The sequence below is a fragment of the Aquila chrysaetos genome, chromosome 2, assembly GCF_900496995.4.
Source record: "Aquila chrysaetos chrysaetos chromosome 2, bAquChr1.4, whole genome shotgun sequence".
Taxonomy (NCBI): Eukaryota; Metazoa; Chordata; class Aves; order Accipitriformes; family Accipitridae; genus Aquila; species Aquila chrysaetos.
The window spans coordinates 44,735,689-44,760,794 of NC_044005.1; the positions used below are offsets into that span (position 1 = coordinate 44,735,689).

General features: G+C 43.3%; 1 protein-coding gene across 13 annotated transcripts; it reads left to right on the forward strand.

The window, feature by feature from the left end:
- On the forward strand, positions 1-23,807 carry ATG13 (autophagy related 13). Of its 13 annotated transcripts, XM_030007276.2 has the most exons (19): positions 1-399; positions 786-869; positions 5,973-6,054; positions 6,891-6,971; positions 7,629-7,748; positions 8,194-8,240; positions 8,799-8,939; positions 9,504-9,544; positions 10,077-10,173; positions 10,523-10,621; positions 11,362-11,452; positions 13,844-13,942; positions 15,021-15,131; positions 16,248-16,381; positions 17,597-17,714; positions 18,438-18,515; positions 18,825-18,941; positions 19,397-19,525; positions 20,711-23,807. In XM_030007276.2, exons 3-19 carry the CDS (start codon positions 5,986-5,988, stop codon positions 20,786-20,788), a joined length of 1,650 nt encoding a protein of 549 aa, XP_029863136.1. In that variant the 5' UTR covers positions 1-399; positions 786-869; positions 5,973-5,985; the 3' UTR covers positions 20,789-23,807. The 13 variants fall into 13 exon arrangements, with proteins under 13 accessions (XP_029863136.1, XP_029863135.1, XP_029863137.1 ...); XM_030007275.2 differs by lacking the exon at positions 786-869 and having other exon boundaries at positions 122-399; XM_030007277.2 differs by lacking the exons at positions 1-399; positions 786-869 and adding an exon at positions 933-1,155.
- The last annotated feature ends 1,299 nt before the right edge of the window (positions 23,808-25,106 follow it).

Below are 25,106 nucleotides of genomic sequence, written 5' to 3' on the forward strand. Positions count from 1 at the left end.
CAAACAGCGGCGGCGATGGCGGCGGCGCGGCGCAGGCCGCTGCTCTGAGAGGGCACCGGCAGCCCGACCCCGCACCCCCGCGGGCGCTGACACCCGCGACGAGCCGCCGCGGAGCCGGCCGGCTGCGAGATTCCCCCCCCCCGCCCCCGGCCTCGGGCGCCGGGACCCCGGGGACCGAGGAGAAGGAGGGGCGCCGACCGGAGCCCTTAGGGCGGCCCCTGGGGCTTGGAGACGGCGGCGTTAGCGGGCCCGGGGCCGCGGGGACCCCCCCGTGCCCGGGCGGGGCGCTGAGGAGACGCCGGGGCACGGCGGGGGAGCGGGGCGGCGGGCCCCCCTCGGGCAGCCGGGCCTCGGCGCGGGATGAGCCGCCGAGCCGCCAGCACTGCCGCCCCCGCGCAGGTACCGGGGCCGGGCCGGGGCCGGGGTGGGAGCGCCGGGAGGTTCTTCGAGGGGAGGGGATCGGGCCGCGGGGCTTAAGCCTTTGGCCGCGGCTCCGCGGCGGCGTTTTACTTTCGCTTCGCTGCTCGCTAAAGTCAGGGTTTGCTGCGAGCCGAGTCGGCTGGGCTTCGTTTTCCCAGCGGCTGGGGACCGTCAGCGGAGGCTGGGAAGGATGCGGCCCGCCGAAATCTCTCCAAGTGGTGTCTCTTAAAACGCTTCGGAGGCTGTTCGAAATGGTAGAACTTCAGACCCCGTGGCCCACTGTCTAGTTTTCCTGTAACGTGAGTTTGCTGTCTGTTAGGAGAGATCAGGGGTTTACAAATCATCGCATCTTTCTTTGCGGTTAGGGCGAGCTGCGGCTCTTGGGGCACCACCAGAGTCATTCCCATCGATTTGGTGGGAGCAGGGACACCTTCCGTGTCAGTGAACAGGTAGGAAAGGGTCACTTCGGACTAAGCCTACAACCTGCCTACTTACAAACCTCAAAAGTGGTGTGACTAGGCACGTTGTAAGGGGGAAAAACATGGTAAATTACTGTCTTAGCTGAAAATTAGCTGGCTATGCAAATGAAGTGTAGAGCATCTCCAAATTATTGCAGGAGTGGCCTGACCTGGTGGAACCCTCCTTCTTGTGGCAAGAAGCAAGTCATTCAGATGAGCCAGGCTGTATTTAGGTGTCCGGAAGGATCATACAGGATCACCTTATTTTGCTTAAATGGTATTGTATAATCCCGACTTTTCTGAACATGTATTCACACAAAAGTTGAGACCTGGTGATTATATTGGTGGTTGTAGTACAGGGTATGTAGAAGCAGGTTCTGGTTTAGTCTGTATACTTTGGCCTGACAAACAAAATGAGAGGATGGACCTTTGGACTGACACCATATTTAGACCTTAGGGAAGTACAGAATGTAACTGCCGGTCAACAGGAATTACTTAATTTTGTTTTTAAGCTGGTGGAGCTGGCAGTGCTGGCTTTAGTAAGATATTTCCTAAACTAGGAAGTCATTTATCAGTTATGAAATAAATCTGTTTCCTGATCAGCAGGAAAAATTGCCTCTTTATCAGTCAAAACTTAATCATATAGTGAACTACTATAGAGCCTTTGATTTTATCAACATATTACGTGAAACAGTTTTTCTGCTAGAATCTACTCTAGTCTTCCCTCAAAAAGATCCATAAACTTTAAAGAATGGGAGTGGTGCACCTTAAAATTTAGAACTGTTCTCTCCCTCACCCTCTCTCCAGGTTTCTGACTAACCTACTAAGAAGGCAAAATGGAGATTCATTTTAAGTAATTGTAGGATACAGGAGTTTGACTTGTAGGCCCAGCCTTGAAACGGAGTGCTGTCTTTATGGAGATCTTTTTATAGTTGCTTATTAAGGCACTCAAAATACCTGCTTGCAGTGAAGCTTCTTCGTCATTGAAGAGGATGTTCTAGGAAAGCTTTCTTGGCAGTCAAGCCCATTTATCAAAGGCACTCTGTTAAACGCTTCAAAAACTTCCATGTGCTTCTTGTTTACCTGCATGATTCAACGAGGCTTTTCTGGAGCTTCGTGTAGGACATTCTCAGAGATTGAATTTGGGTGCTCTATTAACAAAGAAGTTTCGGAAGAGTGGTAGAGACAAGGAGCCCGGTCTGGAGGGCACAGTCAGGTAACTGGGAACGTACAGCTGGGATGAGAGCTGTCCACAGCCCTCTCCTTACAGCGACCGCCCTTCTTGTTTCTTCCCTCTGGTCTTTTTAATATCACTCTGGCATAGGAACCGTGAGTAATTACTCTGCATCGGTAAATATCTGTTTGAAAGGAAAGCATGATGACTTCAAGTGGTGGCAGCCATGGCTCAAAGTGAAATCGCAGAGGAGGGAGGTGATGGAAGCAGCCTGTATATACTTTCCCCAGCAGCCATAATAATGCCTGGTGTGCGTCAGGTGCTTCTGCTCCTCCCCCATTTATGTACGTGAGTGTGAGACGTATATGCTAAATTCCCACGTAGGAAACACATACTGTAATGCAAGTATTCACAAGTGTTACTGTGCACCTGTTGTGCGCCCGGGTTACAGGTCTCTGCAGGCAGCGGGGCTGCTGCTGTCAGACTGGAGCATGGCAGGCTGGTAGCTGTAGTTTCTCTGGGCTTTACCAAGGCACGAAGGGGAGGGCTCTTGCAGTTCATTGCATCATGCAAACAGGGTGCCTGCCATCAGCTTACGCTGATTTGCCCTTCTTGGAGAAGGAGAGTATAAATACCGGTAGCGTGTATAAGGCGCAATGCTTAGATGTTAAACTGTTGGATAAGCCTAGTATTCTTCTCTGCCTCATAACCTTGTGAGAAAAAATAAGGCTTTAGTCAAAAGAGCCGCACGTGGCAGTTCTCCTTTGAACATCTGTCTCTGACGTTTCTGTTTAAAGCAGAGTGGAGACAAAAGCAGACAAAAAAAGGCAGTAGTATGAAAATGGATGTTGCAGGAAGAGGGAGACAAGCAAAAAGTCGTGTGGCCAAAATGCTTGTTTTTAGCTGTGAACAGCCTATGTGTAAGGATAAAGCAGTGAGGTATCAGTTTACTTAAGGGATTACTTGAGGGGGAATTGGTCATCTGTGGGTTTCTAACCTAGACCAAAGGTTATTTCCTTCTAGTTGTTATTCAGTGTAAAATTAGGCAGCGTCTTCCTTGAGCTAAGCATATGCCTGGATACTGGCACTTAACAAGGAGCCGTGCTGGCGTTGCAGCCTACAGGACCCAAGAAGTTGAATAGGTTTGGTGGAACTAAGTTTAAGGGATTTCCTTCCTGTTCAGGTCAGCTGGTGGCAGCTAACCTGAGGGTACCGAGGCATTTTTGTAAATAAAATGTTTGCTGTAATTCTAGGCCCTTCTTGACTCTTACCAAGAATGATTCTAAAGGTGAACACTGTCCTAAGCCTTAGCAGATCTCGGGTAATCACCAGAGGCCCTCCTGCAAAACTTAGGAGATGGTGGTCATCAGATGACACCCCTTAGACATGTTAGGAGCTGAGTTCCAAGGTCCCAGTTTCCCCCTGAAATTACAGATTCCTGACAGGAAACCTTGCCTGATGCTTTCTGCTCTACTTTAGGCTCTGGTGAGTCAACTGTTGCTGGCATTTGGAGCTTGAGAGGTAAGAGTATGACTCTCCAAATGTTTCATGAATGTTACAGATAGTTTGAGATCTTGCAGGAAGAATCCCAATTCTGTTGCAGCAGGGCAGAACCATGAAGCTTTCATTTTTTGAACCCTGAATCTAAGACATGGCTGTGGTAGCTGTTTCTCTCCTCTCTAGAGACATTTGGGTTTATAGTCATTAGAACTAATTCCTATACTGCGCAGAGAACCATGCTGGTGATCTGCTTTGTTACGTTTCCTAACAGACCACTGAGCCTAACACCTTCCATTAGTTCCCGAATGTCTTGCAATAGTCGATAACCAGAAATCTTTCCCAGCCCTATAAGGCAAATGTAGGTACTTTATTTGACAGCTCTTCTACAACATCAGGGTATGTACTTCCTTGCACCTTTCTCCAGGGGTCGCATAGAAATGCCCTCTCGCTTCTTTTCACATTAAAAACTAATTTGATTTCTCTTGGTATTTAAATATCAGCATTCTCTTCGCTGAGAAAAAGGTGTACTTTTTTAATGCAATATTTTATTGCCCATATCATCCAGGTTTTGTTGTAGGTCTTGGGTCCCCTCAACTCTTACAGTGCTTTACTTAGATAAGTCAAAAGAATAATAACAGGTCATTCTCGCCTATTTTTTTGTAGTGGGAAGTGTCTATGCTAAAAGCTTATTTTTTTTTTAAGTTAGAGTGCTGCATCAATTAACCATCTAGCGCTTTTAAGTGCTGACTTCCTTTTGTATCCTCCACCCTGCCCCAGTAGAAAAGATCTGTAATCTCTTGTCTAGTGGAGGTAAAGGCAGGGAAAGAAAGTATAATACTTTTGATGAGGACGGTAAAATATCCAAAGGATAATTCGATAATGCATCTAATGTTGATTCGCTTGTGTTGTGACTTCTCAAATTAAGTTATAATTTGTAGTGAGAACAGTGCAGCGCTAGAAGATGCAGTATGAATGTAGCCTAGAAACTTTCACCTATATTAGATGTCAAGCTTTCTTTTTATCGAGTCATTCAGAAAGCAGCACTCTTCTCTATAAAATGCTCTATAAATTGCAGTACTCTTATCTAGCAGCCCTTCTTGGATGGTGCTCCTAGAGCATTACTTAAAATAGGCATTTACTGCTATTAAGTGAGATATTTTAAATAGAAGTTCTGGCTGTGTGTAGTCATTAAAGATTATATGATATTTTCTGTGTGAACAGGGCTATTACCCCCTTTGCCCTGCTGAGCTTTAATTTGTATAAATAGCGTACCTTGCTGCAAGTTCAGTCTTTGCTTAAAGATTGAATGCTGAGTAGAGTAACCTTGTGCACGGCAGCTGCTCATGCTTACTGACGTTAGACCGCCAACGTTTCTGTGATGAGCAGCGCGTTCCAGAAATACGTGATGTTTGACAAGCTGCTTCAGGCTGATTAGCTGTCTCAAAACAAAAACAGCAACAGGAATTAAAAGTGATTTAATACTTTGAAGGCTTATGAGCAAAAAGTACAGTTAATGCTGCTAATTAAGGCATTCGTCCCCATGGTCTCTGTACGATTATTAACTTACGCGTGAAGAAACTGAGAGACAGAAAAATTGTGATTTATCCCAGGCTGTGTGGCGTGATGGTGACAGAAATCTGATTAGTGCCTTGGCCTGCCTCACTTCACACACTGTGCAAGTTCATTGTATTGCTAGAAACAATCGGTATTTTGAAAAAACAAGGCAGGGTGAATGTGGGAGCTAAGTATTTGTTGTCAGAGCTTTCAAGAGAAGCGAACAGAGAATTTTGGTCTACCCCTTGGCAAAAATTTATCTTCTCAGTTGTAGGTAAATTTGTAGCTGCACAGGTTTACTGCAGGTACTATTTGTTGGAAGTAAAGAAGCAGCGTAGCCCATTCCAGCAATCGTTTATTATATAGATTTCAGTATCTGCTGAAATACCACTGGAATACTGTTTTTAGAATTTCAGACTTCAGAAAATAATTTGGCTTGGTTTTGACCAGTGCTGATAACTGAAGATAGATTCTTTCTGAAGCAGAGACTGCCATGTCTGATTAATAGCTTGGTATAGAATCCAGTCAGTGTGGTGTTGGGGTGTTTTGGGTTTAGGTTTTGGTTTTTTTTTTTTTTCTTAATTAAGCTAGCAAAATTGGAGAGCTTGTACCAGTTTTAATTGTGAGCCCCCTTTGTTGTTTCTTTGCTAGTGTCTTTTGCACTGACCAGATAAACTATTCATGCATGTTTATACCTTGCACCCACTCTGCAAAGTTCTTAGCATGTTAGGATTTTGACAGGCAGAGGCCTTTGGTGCTTACAATTTCTTTTGAGGTAGCTTCTGATGGCAAAATATTTCAAAATCTTGAAATGCAAACAGAGAGCTGAAGGAAGACTTCGTTCCCATGCCTGTGCTATATTTCAGGTTGCCATATGCAATGGACACTGATCTCAGTTCCCAAGACAGGAAGGACCTGGACAAGTTCATCAAATTTTTTGCTTTAAAGGTAACTTTTTCTCCTGTGGGCAAATGCCTTTTCTTTCTTGTTTAAGAAAAGCCATACTTGCTGTGGCTAGAGTAACAAGGTTGGGGTTTGGGGGTGTTGTTTTTGGTTTTGCTAGAGACCAAAGCAAGAAAAGCTGATGTCAAATTTAGGAGATTTCAGAGAATAACTAGAAAAACATATTTTCCCCTTTTTTCTACCTTCAAATCCTCTTCCTTCCCCCAGCATTGTCCTGCTGTAGAATCAGTTATAGGCACTTCACACCTCTGTCAGCTTTGGGCTCTTATCAACACATCTAACCATCCAGCTGTTAGGTAGCACCTTCTGTTGGACTCTTTCTTTTCAGCCTATCTAAATTTTTATATTGCATTCAAAAGCAATAGTACCAGAATGTTCTTTTGAATTATGTTGATACATAATTATAAAATTTGACCTCACTTGGTACATAGATGCAAGTAGATACTCTGACGATGGCTATGTTATAAATGTACAGATTAACCTGACTTTCATTTAGATTTCCACGTTCAGGATATAGTTGTAAATTTTGTTTCAGTATTACCAAAACTGTGCAACTCGTGATTGCAAAATTGACTTAATCACTTCATGTTATTACAGAGAAAGGTCAGCTTAAAATTATTTTCTGTCTGAAATGCATTTATGTATTACATGTAATAATTTAAATTGATTAGACCTGAAGATTAGCATAGCAAACTCCTCTACGTCTGGTCAGCCCTTTCTTTTTTTTTTTTTTTGACTTGGAATTTGTCTAGCTCAGGTTCTGAACTGAGGGCTCTGCTGAGCTCAGAACATGAGCGTGTATCTTTTCCTTTCTATTCCAGACGGTACAAGTAATTGTCCAGGCCCGACTTGGAGAGAAAATCTGTACCCGATCGTCATCCTCCCCAACAGGCTCTGACTGGGTAAAGTCATGTTTTTTAAAGCAACTCCATAACTGATGGGGTTTGTGTGTGTGCGCATGCACGCACGTGTGTGTGTGTTGAGAATGCAAAGTAGTTGTTATAGTCTTGTGCAGACTATAATAACTATTCACAGAATAACTACTATATTCAGTTATGTTCATTGGTGGTGTGTGGGGGGGTTGTTGTTGTTTACATGCAACTTGTCACTCTGGGCTCTTAAGGGCTGATTAGAGGAGAGATAAATGATACCTTTCAGCATTCCTGCCAGCTAAGGCGCATTTCCAAGATCTGCTGGGGGTGGGGTGGTGAGTTCTATTTTGTCAGAAGTTTCCAACTCTGCAATTCAGGACTTTGTAGTAATGGGCTTTATTAAAATTGAAGAGACTCAAGATACTCTGTGGGTGAAGACAAGACTCAAGCGAGTGAAAAGGAACGTGATTTTTATGGCAGGATGAAGAAAAACATTTGAATTAGCAGCCAAGGAAATATTTGCAAATATGAAAAGCTTCAGCCCATCTGGGAATTTTCTGTTTCATAAATATTTCAGTGGACACTGACCTAGTATGTTATGTATGGGTGTATGAGTGTGTCTACAGTGTACCATTAGGCAGTTTTTCAAAGAAATAAAAAAATTGAATAATCCCTTTCATTCTGCAGTTCAATTTGGCAATCAAGGATATACCAGAGGTTACTCATGAAGCAAAGAAAGCCCTGGCAGGACAACTGCCTGCTGTTGGACGGTCTATGTGTGTGGAGATTTCTCTCAAAACCTCAGAGGTAAGAATTGAGTCAAAATAGATGCCTTTTTTTTTTTTACCTGAATCTTAAGTCACCTACCAGACCTCCTGCCCTGTAGTCCAAGACAATGTGAAAATATCTTCATTTATGAAGTTGGGTAGTATGCTAATGAAAAGAAATGCATTGTTTAACAGAAGCAATTCACTGCAAATATCTGAGGCCAAACACACTAACGATAGAGCAGCAAAATTAAGTTTCTTAGACCATGATGGGCTTAGCCATTCTGAGGAAGGTATTCCCTCAGGTGATCTAATTGTGCAGTGAGACTTCCAGTGCACCTTTTTCTATTATTGCATTACAAGAAAAGTGGGAACCAGGAGAAACGTCTTAATTGAGAAGTGTGGCTGTTGATGATCACTAATGAGATGTGAAAAGGTTTGTGTTCTGAATTGAGCCTTTGTTTGCCATCCTTTCTCTGATCCAGGGGGACTCCATGGAGCTGGAAATCTGGTGTCTAGAAATGAATGAAAAGTAAGTGCATTCTTCACACTTTGTGTGTGTGTGTTTGTTTTAGCTGATGAAATGGGGAAGCCTGCTCAGTCCATGGTGATGACTGAGCACATACTGGCTGTGTGGCCTGGGTCACTTCAGAGGGAAATCCCCTTTTTGTCTACTGCAGCAGTCAAACTGTTTAATATTGGTGTCAAGAAAATAAACTAGTAATTTTATTACTTCTTCATTCTTCCATTACAACTAGCATGCTTCCTCAGATACAAGAATTCATATACTCAGTAATGACAAATCTTTTTAATAGTGAAAAGATGTTTCTGTCTAGTAGAAGGCTGCATGGCATTTTTCAACAATTACTTCTACAACAGGTGTCTAGATTTAAGTAGGACTCTTAGCTGGTTGGTCAGTAACAGGTAGCCACGCTGGGGCTTTATTTTATCATTTTGGCAATACAACCAACATTAAACAATTGGCACAGACTAATTTTGATTTAAAAAAAAACAAACAAACCAACCAACAAACAAAAGCAAACAACTTAGTTGGGAACAAAAGACTAATTTTTTCCTTTGTGTTCTATAGGTGTGACAAAGAAATCAAAGTTTCATACACCGTATACAACAGGCTGTCTCTACTGCTGAAGTCTTTGCTTGCTATAACCAGGGTAACTCCAGCCTACAGACTTTCAAGGAAACAAGGCCATGAATATGTAATATTGTACAGGTAAAGCAGAATATGAAATTCCCAATTTGAAATACAAATAGCAGAGACTCTAGACTTGCACAGTGCAGCTGCAAATGTGGTAAAAAGGGATGAGTGATAATAAATTCAAATTATTTGGATTTAACTACTACTGACCAGTGACAGAAAAGAACTTTGGGCTATATATCACCTTATAGCCTCCATCTGAGCCATTGAAAGAAAAATAAAGCACAGGCTGTGAAGTATTGTTGTTTGCCTACCATGCTGAGAAGAGTACCAAAATTCTACATGCAAGCACTGGTTGAATTGCTTATTAGCATCCAGTTGAGGCTTAAAAAACTTAAAGAGAAATTTCTGATTAGACTACCGTTTTCTCTTCCTTTTCCTTGTCACATGACATGTCTTCCTCTGAAGTAGCTGGAAGGTTTTTTGAGATGGGCATTCTAGCCACTTCTTTTGTGTTTTTTTCTAAAGAGCAAAAGTAGTTCCAGCCTTTCAACTCATAAAATTAAATAAGGAATAAGGATATGTATAGCATTATGTCCCCAGTGGACCTAATACCTTTTCTTTTTCCTTTTCCTGCAGGATATATTTTGGTGAAGTCCAACTGAGTGGCTTGGGAGAAGGTATGATTAGGCAACACACACAAACTAGAGCAGAAATGTCTTCCATACTGGCTAGCCATTTATTACTATTCTTAAGTGCCATAAGGAAAATTAAGTCTGAGGTTTATGTATGCTTTTTATCTGGATCTACCATGAAAGGTTGTGTCATAAGGTGACAGGTATAATGGTGGTACTTTGACAAAATCTAGGGTGATTGCCATTTTGGCTCTAGTGACCCGTAACTGAAATAACTGAAGTCTGTTGATAAGGGGCAGGACTGGTAAAGGAGATCATGATTTACTCAGGAACAAGAAGCACTTCAGAGCAATATTTTAGACCAGGATAGGAAGTGACCTCAGAAGTCTTGTAGATGAAGCCTTCCAGCAAGGCAACCTAGTGCTGCTGTTTTGTTACGGGTTCTATATGTGTCTTTGGACTTCAGATTGCAAGGGATAACAAAAACACTATAGAAATAAGATAATGTAACTTCAGAATAGAAAAGTATGGAAAATAAATAATCAGTGAAACTGATAATCATTCCTTAACCTTACAGGTTTCCAGACAGTCCGCGTTGGGACTGTGGGTACCCCAGTGGGCACCATCACTTTGTCTTGTGCCTACAGAATCAACCTCGCTTTCATGTCAACCAGGTGAGAAAATGTGATCGTGCCAGAAACTGTTTTACAATAATATACTATTAAACCCTTCATATTACGAGCCCCTAAATCTTCCCCTTATGCTTATCCTTTCCTGCTGAGATTCTCCTTCATGGAGAATACTCTCTCTCATGCTTAAGTCTTGCAGCAAGGGGAGTATTTGGGTAGCCCTGAGCCAGACTCTAGAACTCCAAATTGTTGATGCATGCTTGGAGTTGCAGGGCTGAATTGTAAAGATGCCCTGGTCCCATCAATAGGCACAAGGGTTTTCTGTGAGGGCACCATGAATTGGGATGAGAGTAGAGAGAAGAAGCCAATAACAGCATTGCTTGTTGCCTTGCAGGCAGTTTGAGAGGACCCCTCCTATCATGGGGATTATCATTGATCACTTTGTGGACCGTCCTTATCCCAGCTCTTCACCCATGCATCCCTGCAATTACAGGTGAGGAAATACTGAGTTGAAGTCATGGGCCATGGTGAAGGCATCAATTATGCCCAAATACAGAGCCTTTTCCACTACTTGCTGACTGCATGGGAAGGGAGACTGGAGGATTAGTGTCAATCATATTGACATGGTTGAGCATACGAGGAAGTGTGATGTTTTTCTCCACACATCTAGAAGACTGAGTGCAGCAAACCCCAGTATTTTCCCAAATTCCTTACAGAAGCACTTGGACACAAACATCTTAATCTTGGCTGTCTTTGAGAATTTGAAAGTGTAACAGTTAATCCTGCTGTAGAACTATGTGTCCAGAGGCATGTATCTCCAGATATTTCCACTGGGGAAAGATCAGAGTTTAATTTCTCTTTGTAGATGGGAGGTTTGTCTTCTCTAAAATCCATGTGAGGACACTGAGATTGGGACCAGTGGTATTGTTTGACAATGGTTCTGTAAACACTGAAGCCAGTAGCATTAGCTGGTATAACAAAACCTTTAGTTAAAAATAACAGAGGGAAGTGTTTCTATGTGGGGATAGAAGAGGAGTGCCTGGCGAAAATTAAAGTCTTCATACCTTGTTTTCCTCAGTTCTGCCAAGTAGATGAGAGCCCTTCATAATTCTCCTTTCAAATCCACCCAAATACTCTCAACCTCCCTGCGGTGTTTGTCCCAGTGTGTTTTACTATTTGTTTGTTTTAAGGAATATTTCCAGTTAGAAAGCTTTTCTTTTCTTACTGCTTTAGAGCTGGTGAGGACAATGGTGCAGTATACCCCTCAGTAGAAGATTCCCAAGAAGTGTGTACCACATCTTTTTCCACCTCTCCTCCATCTCAGGTAAGAGAAACGAGGCTCTTTTTACTCTTAGATAGAACAATCACTGTTAGGGGAGTGCACATACTCCTACATCAACTACTCTGCAAACTGGCAGCCTCCTGCTGCTAATTAAAATTTAATGTGTGGGTTATTTATATTGTTACACTCTGAGTAAAACCTAGTTAGATACTAATTTCAACAAAATGCTAGGGCACTAGAAAGACTGAATGACTGAGAAAGATTAAAAGAACCTACTGCTGTAGCTGGGCTGAGATGTGCTTGCAGAGGATAGCAGCGTACTTACACATTCACATACTGATACTGCAAGAAGATGAATTCAAGAGATTGATGCCAGGCAGCCCAAGTAGTGGGAACAGACTGACATTGAGAAAGAAACACTGAAATATCAGGAAAATGCTTACAGCACAGTCATATTTTCTGCATTGCAGAATGGAAAAGCAGGAAAAAGCCAAAAGCTGTATTTGTTGGACGATCTAAAACTAGTTGGGGCAGCAGGAAGAAGTATCAGCAAACAAATTGGGTCGTAGTATTGAACTAGCGACTTAATACTCTGTACTTCCACCTACCCATGAAAAGTTTCAATTTTAAGATAAAGAGATAATGGTTTCCTTCTGGATATCAAAAACCAGAAACTCCAATTCCTCCTTCTTTTACTGTCCTTAAGATACCTGACTCCACAATTCTGTATTTTGAAGACTTGGCCAGATTTCCAGTTGTCCTATAGCTTTAAATATTCAGGAATGTCCTGCCTTATTGTCCAGCCAAGCAGATGGCTTTGATCTTTAAAGACAATATAAAGACTCTTAATCTCTTTTGCTGTCGACGTGAAACACAGAATGAAGTATAATTGGAATGCTGTTCCAAACTGAAAGAATTTGCTATGGGTCTTTCCACTGCTTTAGAGGAATTAGTATGAATGTATTCTACTGTATGAATGAGACAGAAATGAGCTTTTCTTACGAAGCATTTTTGCGCTGAGTGGATTTTGGGTGACAGGGCGTCAGGCAATGTTGAACTAATCAGCCAGCACTCACGGTAAGTCTGATGGAATAAAGCTTTTCTTACTCTGCAATACACAGCTCAGGAGATGAGTTTGTGTCCTGCCTTTTTACAAAATGGGTTAAATGCAAAAGGTTTCATAAGGAAATTTCCACTGGCTTGCTCGTGCCACTGTGTCTTAACAGTAATAGTGTATGTAAATACATTGGAGTTGACATTTCCCCAGGGGACATGAAGCTTTGCTGTCACTGAGGGGAAAAGCTTTATGAAACCAGATGAACCTCAAGGATTCACATTAAGGATGAGCCTACGTTCTTGCTTTTCCTGTGGCTCATAGTTGCCGTATGCTGAGTGCTTATTTATAAACCGACTGCCAGTCTTTGTTACCACAGTTAGAATTCTAAGGCTGTCTTGGCAGAGTGGTCTCTAAAGTAAATTAGAAGGGAAAAAAAAAGTTAATTTCTTTCTCCAGCTTTCTGTATACAACTTAATGTGTAGGAAAATATTGGGAGCTGTGTGGTTCTGTAGGCAAATTGTCCAAATCTCTGCCTGCCTTCCCAGTAGAAATGAGGCCTAACCTGCATGATACAAGGGAATAGGCGTTACCTTCGCCCTGTAAGCTTGCAGAGCATGTCTGTGTGTGTTGTGGAGTAGCTCAAAATTCAGGAGAAAGTCTGGCCGTGGGTAATACCCAGGAATGAAGCTTTCCTAAAACTGAAAACTCTTGGTAGGAAAATGACTGGGAGAGGGTATGGGACTGAACCAGGTTTGGATTGCCCTTTTTGCATTAGTACCCTTGGTGAGACAGTGTTTACTTCTGGACCGTCACTCCTGTTGACAGAGTTCTCTCTTCACACCAGTGTGTTTGAACTGCACCTTAGCCTGGGTCCCCTTTATTCTAAGGGTGCAGCACAGACCTGCCAAGATATGATCCCTCAGAATGCTGAAAGATAAGGAGTTTCTATGCACGGGGAGTATTGAAATACATGTAATTTGTACATTCAAAAAAAAAAAAAATTACTCTTGGCTTTTTCTGGCATCTGCTCAGCCTTCTCCTTGCTAATTGGCTGGTACCAATTCTAATGAGCTGTGGAACAGTCTCTGGCAGTTACTTTCTGTCGGTGTTCACTGGACTCTAAAATATTACCCGAGTGGTTCACTGAGATTGGAAAACAGTCAATTCTTTACAAAATGAATGTGCTTCTGGCAATACTGAAGACTTCTGCTCTATGCGTAGGTGTGGCTGCTGCAGCCAAAACCTCTTCACTAGCATTCAGTTCATCCAACTCTTCATAGTTCTTCTCTGAAGTCCTTCTCTCTCTCTTTCTCTCTCCCCCTCTCTCACTCTGTCTCTTCTCCTTGTTTCCTCTGTGTGTCTGTGTCTGTGCACAGTGTGTTTTTACTGTCACAAAGGCACATTTTCAGACCCCTCCTCCTGTGGTGACGGACACCTTGAAGGTCCCAGTGATGGGACTGGCCTTTTCACATCAAGTGAGTTGTCAGTAGAATATGCTACACGTGGCCAGGTATAGTTCTGGTATGACAGAACATATACAGGAAAGTAGAAATTTGACAGTGTGGAATGTTGGTTGTGCATGGGAAAGGCTGGTGAACCCAAAATGGGCCAGGCACGTTATTGAGACTGGCTGCTTAAATGCCTTTGCAGATGAAGGTCTCCCAAAGACAGGACAAACACCCCGAAATAAACAACAGCTGTTGCAAGGATTTTTAGTGAAAGACAAGTACTAAGGCACAGCGCTGAGTGTTTTCTCTTAACAGCCAGTGTCCTTACAACATGCACAGTCATTAGTGTTCCATTCAGCCTCATGTGAATAAAAGTGCTGTTCATCATTCACACCCCTGTAAATGATATGAGCATTGGTGCTGCTGGAGTATCACACACAGAGCTCTGAAAGAAGTGTTCCTCTTGAGGTCAAGCAAGCTAAAACAGGAAAGCTACATTTAATCTGACCAGCTAGATTTCTACCTGGGGTTTCACTGCTTCCAGCACTTCATTCCTAAGACAATTTCACAAGGGTTAGCTTCCCAATTCTCTTTACCCAGCACACTTATGGAACTCTGTATTCTTTGGCTGAAGCTATCTGAACAGGCCTTGATGATCAGCTATTTTAATGTGCAATGGGAATGGGTTCAAACAGTTGATAATGCAGTTGCTTTGGGGAAAAAAATGTTAAATATTAGCTCTTTAGTAAGTCGATGATGGCATTCATGCTTTTTCCAGTATGCAAAACAAGCCTGTAGAGCAGAGCTTCCCTGTGACTGGATGTCAGTCATATCTTGCACAACCTCCTCCTATGTGTGTAGGAAACCAGTCTTGTTTTCTTGTCAAGGCTCAGACTTAGTCCCCTGCAATAAGAACTTTTTAGAGTAATAACCTTCATTATTGATTGCAATGAAAATCTAGCATCCTTCTGCCAGCCTGAAATGCTGTGCCTCCAACTTTTCCTGTTCCTTCTTCAGTGACTGATGATTATTCAGACTGGGGGGCATTTCCCTTCCCCTTCCTCTCTCCTCTCCCTTTGCCCTTGTTTTTTCTCTTCTTTCTTAGCTTTCCAGCTCTCGTCTTTCCTATCAGCCTGCTGCCCTGGGAGTTGGATCAGCTGACATGGGGTTTCCTGTACTCTTTGCTGGTGGCTTGAATGCTGCACACCCTCACCAGGTACTTGTAGAGGGTAGAACAACCATGGCTGGTATTGCAACCATTTGTGTCACTTGTACATCTGAGAGAGGCTTTGAAACTAGTGCATGCATTGGTATCCTGTCAGGAATGAAAATAATGTAAGGTAAATATAGAGAAAGCACAACTGGCACAGGAGCTGGCTCCTCAGCATCCCTGACTTCACTGGGATAGGGGTCATGTGGAAAAACTACGCCAAAAGAGCAGGCAGCAGACCTGTTTGCCTGCACCAGCATGTCACCACCATGTCACCATTGTCAGCCAAAACTTTGGCTGTCTTACAGAGCTGCTGCTCCTGTAGCTGTCCAAGCACAGCACTGTAACCTAGACATAGGGTATACTGACAGTCCTTACTGGCATATTTGCATCTGTTCATCAGACAATAAGTTGACAGAAGTTATTTTCTGCCTGTGATGGTGCTGCTACATCAGAGTTTTGCTGACACAATGATGGTAGAATAGAATAGAATAAACTTATTTCACTTGGAAGGGACCTACAACAATCATCTAGTCCAACTGCCTGACCACTTCAGGGCTGACCAAAAGTTAAACATGTTTTTAATTTTTGTCCACATGCCTCTTAAACACTGACAGGCTTGGGGCATCAACCACCTCTCCAGGAAGCCTGTTCCAGGGTTTGACCACCCTCTCAGTAAAGAAATGCTTCCTAATGTCCAATCTAAACCTCCCCTGGCGCAGCTTTGAACCGTTCCCACATGTCCTGTCACTGGATACCAGGGAGAAGAGGTCAGTGCCTCGTTCTCCACATCCCCTCCTCAGGAAGCTGTAGAAAGCAACGAGGCCGTAGCAAGAGGATATGATTTTTTCTTTCCCCCCCGCCCCTCTCCTTGAAGCAGACGACCTATGGACAGAGAGCTCTGCAGTGGAGAGGAGTGGAGTAGAAAGAGAATAAAAAAGAGTTTGTATTGTGATGATCACCTTCTACTTGACACCTCTCTCAGCCTCATGGGGGCTAGAGCCCAGTCACATGCCAAAGACCCCACAAGCTAGTCCCAGTATGACAGAATCTGCTCTGTATTGCACTGTGGTGCTGGCCTGATTTTGAGATCTCCAACTTGACTGTTCTTTTCCATCTCAGTTGATTGGTCCAGGCAAAGAGGGGGGAGTTCCCCCAATTCCTAGCCAGCCTGCACATGGCACTCAAGCTGACCAAGAGAGGATGTGCACCCCACTGGATGGAGTCCACTACTCAGCAGCTACTCCTTCTAGTAGGTAGGTTGGTTTTAGATGGTTCACCATTTACGCTAGCCCATTCATAATCCTGTTAAGATAAAACTTTCTGTTTTCACCTTTTTATCTATTATTTGTAGCATAACTACTGTCTTTCCATCCCCAAAAACAACTAGCAGCTTTCTCTGGGGCTTTTTCAGCCTTTCTCCGAACAATGATCTCACCCACCTATTCACACCTGCTAGTCACTGTAACATCCTTGCAGCTTCTGTTATCTCAACTTTAACTTTATTATCAATTTTAACTTTTTTTTAATCTCTCTACTGTTTTTGCTGACTGTAAAACAACAAGATGAAGTTAAGTTCACAAGCGAGTCTTAAATTCTCCAGAGACTTAATGTGAATTGTTACCAAAACCAGTTGTAGTTACTGCAAATCTGTTCACTATTTTATTAAGAAACTTTAGATGCAAAGTTACTTAAAAGGAAACACTGCAAGCTCAGATGGTCCTAAATCACCTCTCTCTCAGCTAATTAAATCCTTCCCTTTTTTTTTTTGGTCACCATATTTATTTCTTGTGAAGTCTCTCATGGGGTCATGTAGTTCTGAGTCAGATATCTTAAGCAGAGACTTTGCTATGAGGAAACAAAAAATCATAGTTGCACTAGCACTTTCCTGGGTATGCTATCTAAGTAGGCCTCTTGCCAGAAGACTCAAATAATTTTTTTTTGGTTTAAATTTCTGAATACCTGTGGTAGGAAAAAAATCAGGTCATACAAATAACTAATAGCCATGCAGTGAATTAATCAGACTGGCAGTGGCTGTCGTGATGCATTAGACTGCTGCCTTTGTAACCTGAGTGACAGATACAATTCTGGTTCTTGCCCTCGCCTCCTGACAGATCTGCGACTACTGTGTTACTGAAAAAATAATAGTGATGAACAGGAATTGCTGTGAACATGCACATTCTGAAGTTAAAAGTCCATCTCCAAAAGAAAAGCGTATTTCAGCTGGCAGCAGCTTTTCATTGAACTAAATAGTTTTTGTCCAGCTTTAAACAAAAATCTGATTCCACAAGTATCCCACTCCCCTTTTGTGCTTATGACTGAGGAAGATGTGGTACAAGGACAGAGATTTCTGTTGTCCTTCTTCCAATACCAGGAGTAAACCCAGAAAAATTAAGGAGTCTTGTGAAGCATGTCATTTGTCCATATTGTTTGTGCCATGAGTCACTAATTAGTCCATTTTCCTCCCCCAGCGAGGACACAGAAACAGTATCAAACAGCAGTGAAGGGAAGTGTGGCTCCCCACATGACCTTTTGGAGACCATCTTTATCCGGAAGGTGGGAGCTTTTGTCAACAAACCCATTAACCAGGTAACTAGCAGTAGATCTTCTCAGAGGGCACCATAATACCCTCCTTCTCCTGTCTGTCCCTACACAGAGGAGCAAAAAGCACCGCAATGCCAGGGCAACCCTGGAGACTGAGAGGGCATATTCCTGCCTGCTGCATTTCCCTACAAAGTCTTGTCATAGGCTTGTTTTTCATAAAATCCTTGAATCTTTTCATAATATCCACTGAATTTGTCCCACTTTACCAACTCTCTGTTTGGGTATGGAAGACTTGATACTCTACTTGGGTCTCACAATGACCTGCCACTACCACAGGTTCATGAACTGGGGAAGCTGGTAGCAAGCTTCCCTTCCTTGAAGGGACATGCAGTAGACCAGTTCATCACTAGTAAGCAAGCATTTAAGCTCAGCTAGGGCAGCTTAGAGATCTGCCCCGTTCCTAGGGCTGCTCTTCTAGGCCTTTTGGATGGATGAAGAATTGTTTGACTTTGTAGCGGTTCGTTAATCCTTGCCTGTATTATACAAGATGTATGTAAGCAATCCCACCTCAGGGTATGTATCTGCATTAGGTCAGCTGAGTACAATCTCTCTATTTTATGCCTTTTAAATGAAGTCGTCAGCCCCCTGCCTAGCTGCTGACGTGATCTGGGGCAATTTTTAGCAGGCCTGACAAAGACTTTGAATATCCTTTTCTGTGCTGGGTAAGCAGAGCATCTTAGTGAAATTCTGTTTGCTGAATCTCCTCAGGTGACCATGGCCAACTTAGACATTCCTTTTGCCATGTTTGCTCCCAAGAATGTTGAGCTGGAAGATAACGACCCCATGGTAAGCCTCTTCCAGAGGTATAATATGTGCCTTCTCAGCATCCCTTATGCAACATCCATGCTATTCCCTACCTTGAATACACTTTGGTTTTTGAGCAAAGAACTAGTTATTATTTAGATTTATTTGGTTTCAAGAAGTCTCCCGTGTTGAGTCTTGGGCTCTCTAGACATGCAAATAACAGTATGTGTTTGCTGCCCCTGCTGTAGCATGTGGTTATTGTCCAACCTCCTAACTGCCCCCACACTGTCAAAATACACAGACAGATATGATCATAAGATCAGTACTCACCATCTTTGATTTCTTGGGCAGGTCAATCCTCCTGACTCCCCAGAAACTGAATCTCCTCTACAAGGCAGCTTACACTCAGAGGGCTCCAGTGGCAGCAGCACAGGGAACACCCATGACGACTTCGTTATGATTGACTTTGTAAGTGCCCTCATCAGTGCTCTCACGTAACACCTGCATCTTAAATGGGCTTCAGGTGCTGGTAGAACGGCAGATGATTTAAGAGTAGTTTTCAGTAGGGGTGGAAAAGATCCATGATTCCAAACTAGAGCTTGACAGTCCCAAAACTGCAAAGACACTGATACTTGGAACCAACAGCTACAAATTAAATACTCTTTCAGTTTCCTACCAACACCTGGGCTCGGCGTCCTCTCTCTAATGCCTAAAGGAGCCAGATTCCAAGGAAATGCTCTTTTCCAAGTGCTCAGGCAAGCACAGATCTTGGCTGTTCTTCAGTTATTTAATCTGCATTATTGCAACAACAGTTGTAATGCCAAGATGTTTACTGGTAGCAGGTAATGACTTTACCTAAGATTATGGCAAAAGGGAAGCCAATGTCTCTGAATGGGAATTAACAGCAGCATCTTTGGTTCTAGAAACCAGCATTTTCAAAAGATGACATTCTTCCAATGGACCTGGGGACATTTTACCGTGAGTTTCAGAATCCCCCTCAACTCAGCAGCCTCTCCATTGACATTGGAGCGCAGTCCATGGCGGAAGATTTGGTATGGAACCCTGAAATTTGTTTGTGGGAATCATATGTACTTTATAATGCTGTCCCCATTCCTAGTTTGAAAAAAGTCGTATCTTCATAGAATCATAGAATAGTTTGGGTTGGAAGGGACATTTAAAGGTGATCTAGTCCAACCCCCCTGCAATGAGCAGGGACATCTTCAACTAGATCAGGTTGCTCAGAGCCCCATCCAGCCTGACCTTGAATGTTTCCAGGGATGGGGCATCTTTCCTCTCTCTGGGCAACCTGTTCCAGTGTTTCACCACCTTCATTGTAAAAAATTTCTTCCTTATATCTAGTCTGAATCTACCCTCTTTTATTTTAAAACCATGACCCCTTGTCTTATCGCAACAGGCCCTACTAAAAGTCTCCCCATCTTTCTTACAAGCCCCTTTTAAGTATTGAAAGGCAGCAATAAGGTCTCCCCGAGCCTTCTCTTCTCCAGGTTGAACAACTCTCTCAGCCTGTCTTCACAGGAGAGGTGTTCCAGCCCTCTGATCATTTTTGTGGCCCTCCTCTGCACCCGCTCCAACAGGTCCATGTCTTTCCTGTACTTCTCAGAAGAGACACCCTGCCCAAAGGGGCTCCCTCACTAACATGTTCCAGACAAATGCAAAGTTGTTCATGGCACACCTGAGCTGCTGAAAGCTGCTGCCGCATGCTCGCTGTGGCTGTCATCGAAACCCCCAAAATTAATCCTACCTCTGGCGTGTCAAACTTAGTGGCAAACTAGGCCTGATCTTGCAGCCTGAGCAGAGGTAAAATCCTGGAGTGGCTGGTAAAAGTCATGTCTGGGTAAGTGCTGTATTGGGCTTGCAGGCATTGTAAAATACTGTGGGGAAAAATGAACACCAAAGGCCAAGAGCTGCAAGTGACTCGATGAAGGCAGTGACACGAGCAGGTTATTGTGCTGCAGCTGGTGGTGGGAATTGCACAAGGCAAGGCCCCGGTGCACCCACTGTTCCTGCAGAACAAACACCCTCCGGGCAGAGTGCCCTTCTCAGGGTCACTTACTGGATGCTGCCAGGGCACTCCTGGTTTTGTGCACGTGGGAAGAGGAGCCCAGAGCGGTGGAGAGGGGTTGCATGACAGAATTTTTACCTCAGTGTGTGTGTTTAAAGCTTCCTTTTATCTGCTGTGAATGAGGCCTGAGCTGTATCCTTCTTTACCCTTCCAGGATTCGTTACCAGAGAAGCTGGCAGTCCATGAGAAAAATGTCAAAGAGTTTGATGCCTTTGTAGAAACCTTGCAGTGAAGCTGTTTTCCAGTTTTGCTGCAGCAGTTCTTCCTCCTCAAGGCACCCTGGAGAATGACGTCAACAAATACCTGTATCGCCCCTGCTCTGCCTGTTGTCTCACTTTGACTAGTTCCTTCCATCAAGTGAGCTTTCTTTGATTGCTCTCTTCAATAGCAGATACATACAGCTCATCTGCTGATTTTCCTCAGCTACACCACCGCATAGTTCTGGACCGCTTTTCCTGCTCACAGTTGGTTTTGAATTTAAGACTTCAGTAGGGACACAGGAAGTCAAACTCCAATGTATGAAACTTACTTTCTCCTCAGTCTCTGTTCTGTGTGGAGGGGCTTTGTGAAACGTTGCCATATGCTTCCTCCAAAGGTCCTGTGGTATAAGTTCCCTAGGTATAGCTTCTTGCTAACAGACTTTTTCCTACAGTCTCCAATCCTGTTAAAGCATAGAAAGCTTTGGCTCATTTCCAGGGTCTGTGAGTTCAGCAGATTCAACAGTTTTAAGTCCAGGACATCCATTCCGCAGAACGGGGCATTTCATCCTGACTTCAGTGTGAGTGCCTGGAGCCCAGGGAGAGACGTCAGCTTTGGGACCTGTGTAATACAAATTACCTTTGTTTTCCTGCTTCTAAGGAACTGGGTCTCTACACAGTCGTTTTGTGTGAGGCCTTCTGTTATGCTGGCTGATAAGCAGGAATGAAACTACAGAAGCGCTTTCCACATTTCCTTCCTGAGCGTACTGACACTCGGCCATGCTGAGTTTACCGGTGTTGAGTGTTGGCAAGCCTGCACATAGCAGCTGTGATGATGCTGAATTCATAGTCTCTGCTTCTGAAATGTAACTGTAAATACTAGGAATCCTATTTCTTTAGGGTTATGTAACTAGGAGTCTTAGTCCAAGATTCTTTCCTCTAACCCTTGCAAACCTTCCTGCTTTATGGTTAATAGATGATCTTAAGAATCAAGAAATATTTATTGCTTTTAAAGAAACCTATATTTAAAAGATGTTCTGTTTTCATGTAGTCGTGCGGGTCATTCTGCCCAGGATCACTGCAGACAGCAAGTGTGCCATGGAACCCTGGCCAGTGAGACTGGTCTCTCTTTGCAGGAAAATATCCAAGATATTTATTTTCTAAGACAGACTTGATTATTCTAATATAATACTCTGTTTTGGGGACTATGTGTCCATTACATCCAGTCAGGGCCCATTGATGGAATGAAATGCACACATCAGTGTAGTGGAGTGGCAGAGACTTGGTAAAAAGCTGTATTCTGATAGGCATGGATGAATTTGCAGTGTTCTTCAGCCATTCAGAAGGCAGCTTCTTTAAAGAAGCACATTTTTGGGGAGCTTATGGTACTTTTTAATCAGCTGGCTTTTGATTAGCTGAAATTTTATTTTTGTAATGATCTGGCTATCAACAGCGTGACTGGCTGGCAGTGCTCTATGGTTGATTTGGCTGTTGTGTGTCTTTTGCCTGATGTAAGGATGGGAGGAGAAACAGTGACACTAAACAGAAACTTAGATAAGGTAGGTCTTCTTGTGGTTCTCTCTCCCCCTCCCATGTGTAACTAGAGTGAGCAACTGCAAGACCCCTTACTGTCCTAAACCACTTCTTTTTTTCTTTCTTTCTCCAGAAGCGGGGTTGTGTTGCCTCAGTACTGAGGAACCATCTTAATTTCCTTAGAGTGGCTGAGTAACCAGCCTTCCAATTAGTGCAATGTGGCAGTTTCTTCAACTTAGCTGCATTCTTAATTGAAAGAGATTGCTAGCAGCTGATGGGGGAACCCCACCTCCTCTCTAGAACACTATTTCTGTGCCACTGCTAGAGCAAGGAACTAAGTTCAGAATGGAGCTTATTGTAAGGTCAGAGCAACACAATGCTTTGTACTTTACCAGCTTTTTTGTTGAGGGATGTGTTCGGTGGGAGGCCATGTGAGCTCTAAAACTCTAGGTAAGAGCTTTATTGAAGGAAGGCTACCCACCAGAACCTTTTTAGCTTACTCAACCATTTCAACTTTTCAGTAACCTCACAGAGAAATTGTTTAGTCCTTGCAAAATAAGATGCACAAACATTTAAGAAAGCTTCCAAGATAAACAGCTCACATGAGTGCTTAAGTTACATGGGCTTTAACAAATACTTGATCCCCGCAGCCAGAGCCCCCTTCTTTTACAGGTGGAAAGGGTTGCGGAAGGGTGCAGAAACACAAGGAATTAATGGATCAGTTGGCTCTCGCCTCTGCTCAGGAGGTTGGTCTCTGCCACCTTGTAGGAAGTAGCTCACAGGCAGGTGGTCACCCTTCTCTTAACGTTACAGGCTGTGCTTGGGAAAGTGATACCATCTGGGCTGCAAAGCAGCAGGGGTGGGGTAAAGTGCTGGTTCACACTGGATTCATGGAGAAAAATAGACTAGGTTGAACTTCATCTAGCCAGTGCTACTGCTGTCCTCTTCTCACACTGACAAGCTGCAGAGTTGGCAGAAAGCATGCCATTCTTGCTAATCCTGTCCAGGAGGTCTCCTGAGCCAAATACTTGTGCTCATTTGTTGATGCAGTTCCTAACATAGCTACCGTTCCCACATCTCGTAAGGCAGAACGTCAGTGTGGCACGTTTTTTCTACTTCAAAAGACTGGCAATTTGCCTATATAAGCTGCTAGTGTTGAGCTGGATGGCCATAGCAATAAAGAGATTCTCTAGGGCTGAGTTATGTGCCTCTTTTCTGGACATTCCTCAGTTTCAACACGTAGTTGCTACATCTAGGCTCTGAGTTCCCTGACCACTGCACAAATGCTCTGCTTCAGGAAGGATCTAGCTGCTGCTGTGGCCTGCCACAGATTGTGTTATGAAGGCTGTTTATTTTAGCAGCTGTCTGCTCGATTCTATATTAAGGACAGTATGTATGTAGCTGCTGATTCACAGATACTTTGGGTGAAGGGGAAGGCTCCTAAATTGTATTGTTTTGGAAACAGTCTCCAATGTACTTCAAGTATTCAAAGAATTTCCAATAAAACTTTTACTTAAGCAACACACTGTTTGTGCTTTTCTCCACGTGTGCTGACAGGTCTGGGACAGTCCCAACATCTCACTCTTTCTCCTCCAGGAAACAGGATGGTCAGAGAGCTGCCTGTCAGCGAGTGCAGGATAGAGCAGGTTGCTGCCTCCAACAGAGAGGGTAAAATGCACTGGCGTGTTACAGTTGGAGTAGTCAGCAGGATCCTGGTGAGACCACTTTACTGGAAGGAAGATGGCGAGGAAAAGGCAGAATGGATGCCTGGCTGCTCCCAAATGCAGGCAGGGGGAACAGTCACACAGTGTTTGGCCCTGGTGACCTCCCCAGTTTGTTGGGAAACTGAATTATCTGGATGTCCTGCCCCAGCTGAAATATCAACTTGTCTCCAAAAGAAAGGGGTAGGAAAAGGAAAAAAAAAAAAAAAAAAACCAAACCACCAGCAGAATTTGCATTGTACGTGGTTGCTACTACACGCTTAAAAGGAGCGTGGGAATGTTTTGATCTGATTGATAGAAGAGTTAGAAAAGACACGTAAGGTGTGGAAAGAACTAGTGTGGGCATCCCAGCAGCAAGAAGTGCTGGTGAAAGAGCATGCTGCTTGCAGCATGTAGTTCATGCCTCTCTGATAACCAAGCTTAACGTTAATCCTGTATCAACACCTTTAAAGGAAAGACAAGATGGTAAAAATCTATGTGTAAATATAACAACTGCTGACTTGAGCTGCAGTGTAAAGGGTGTCTGGTTATTATAAAGAAGAGAGAATGGATGAAATGGCAGGAATGGAGAAAAAAAAAAAAAAAGAAAAATGACTGCATATAGTGGAAGCTTCTATGAATGGAAATATTCCAGCTCGGGGAACAAGGATAACTATAAAAAGCAATCTTTTCTTAATCTTATTTTCAGGAGTAACACAGTAAACCGAGTATCCCATTGCAACCTTATAGGTACTGATCCATCTACATTACATGTGTGTGTATATGTGTGTATTTACGAGTATCATTTCATGCACTTACAAGAGACACTACACAATGTGGGGAGAGATAAATTGCTGGCAAACTCGCATAAACTGTCCTGTGAGATCTGGGCCTTACTATAGGGCCTTCAGTATCTCCTCTTTTCACCATGTCACCAGTAAGACAAGGGATTGGATAAACCATCAGCAAGTAAGTGAAGAAGTAAACAGTCATAGAAGGATGATTAATCACCAAGGTCATGAACAATCAAATACCATCCAATAGTGAGCCTAGTGTATGTATAAAAATAAAAATGTTCTCAGAATAACATCCTTAAGACCCCAGGGCAGCTACACATGAA

Bases quoted from the DNA above. Each gene is read 5' to 3' on its own strand.
- ATG13 (XM_030007276.2), top strand. From the start codon at position 5,986: ATGGACACTGATCTCAGTTCCCAAGACAGGAAGGACCTGGACAAGTTC. The intron at 8,241-8,798 runs GTAAGTGCATTC...TGTGTTCTATAG, and splicing joins TGTCTAGAAATGAATGAAAA to GTGTGACAAAGAAATCAAAG. The intron at 10,622-11,361 runs GTGAGGAAATAC...TTACTGCTTTAG, and splicing joins ATGCATCCCTGCAATTACAG to AGCTGGTGAGGACAATGGTG.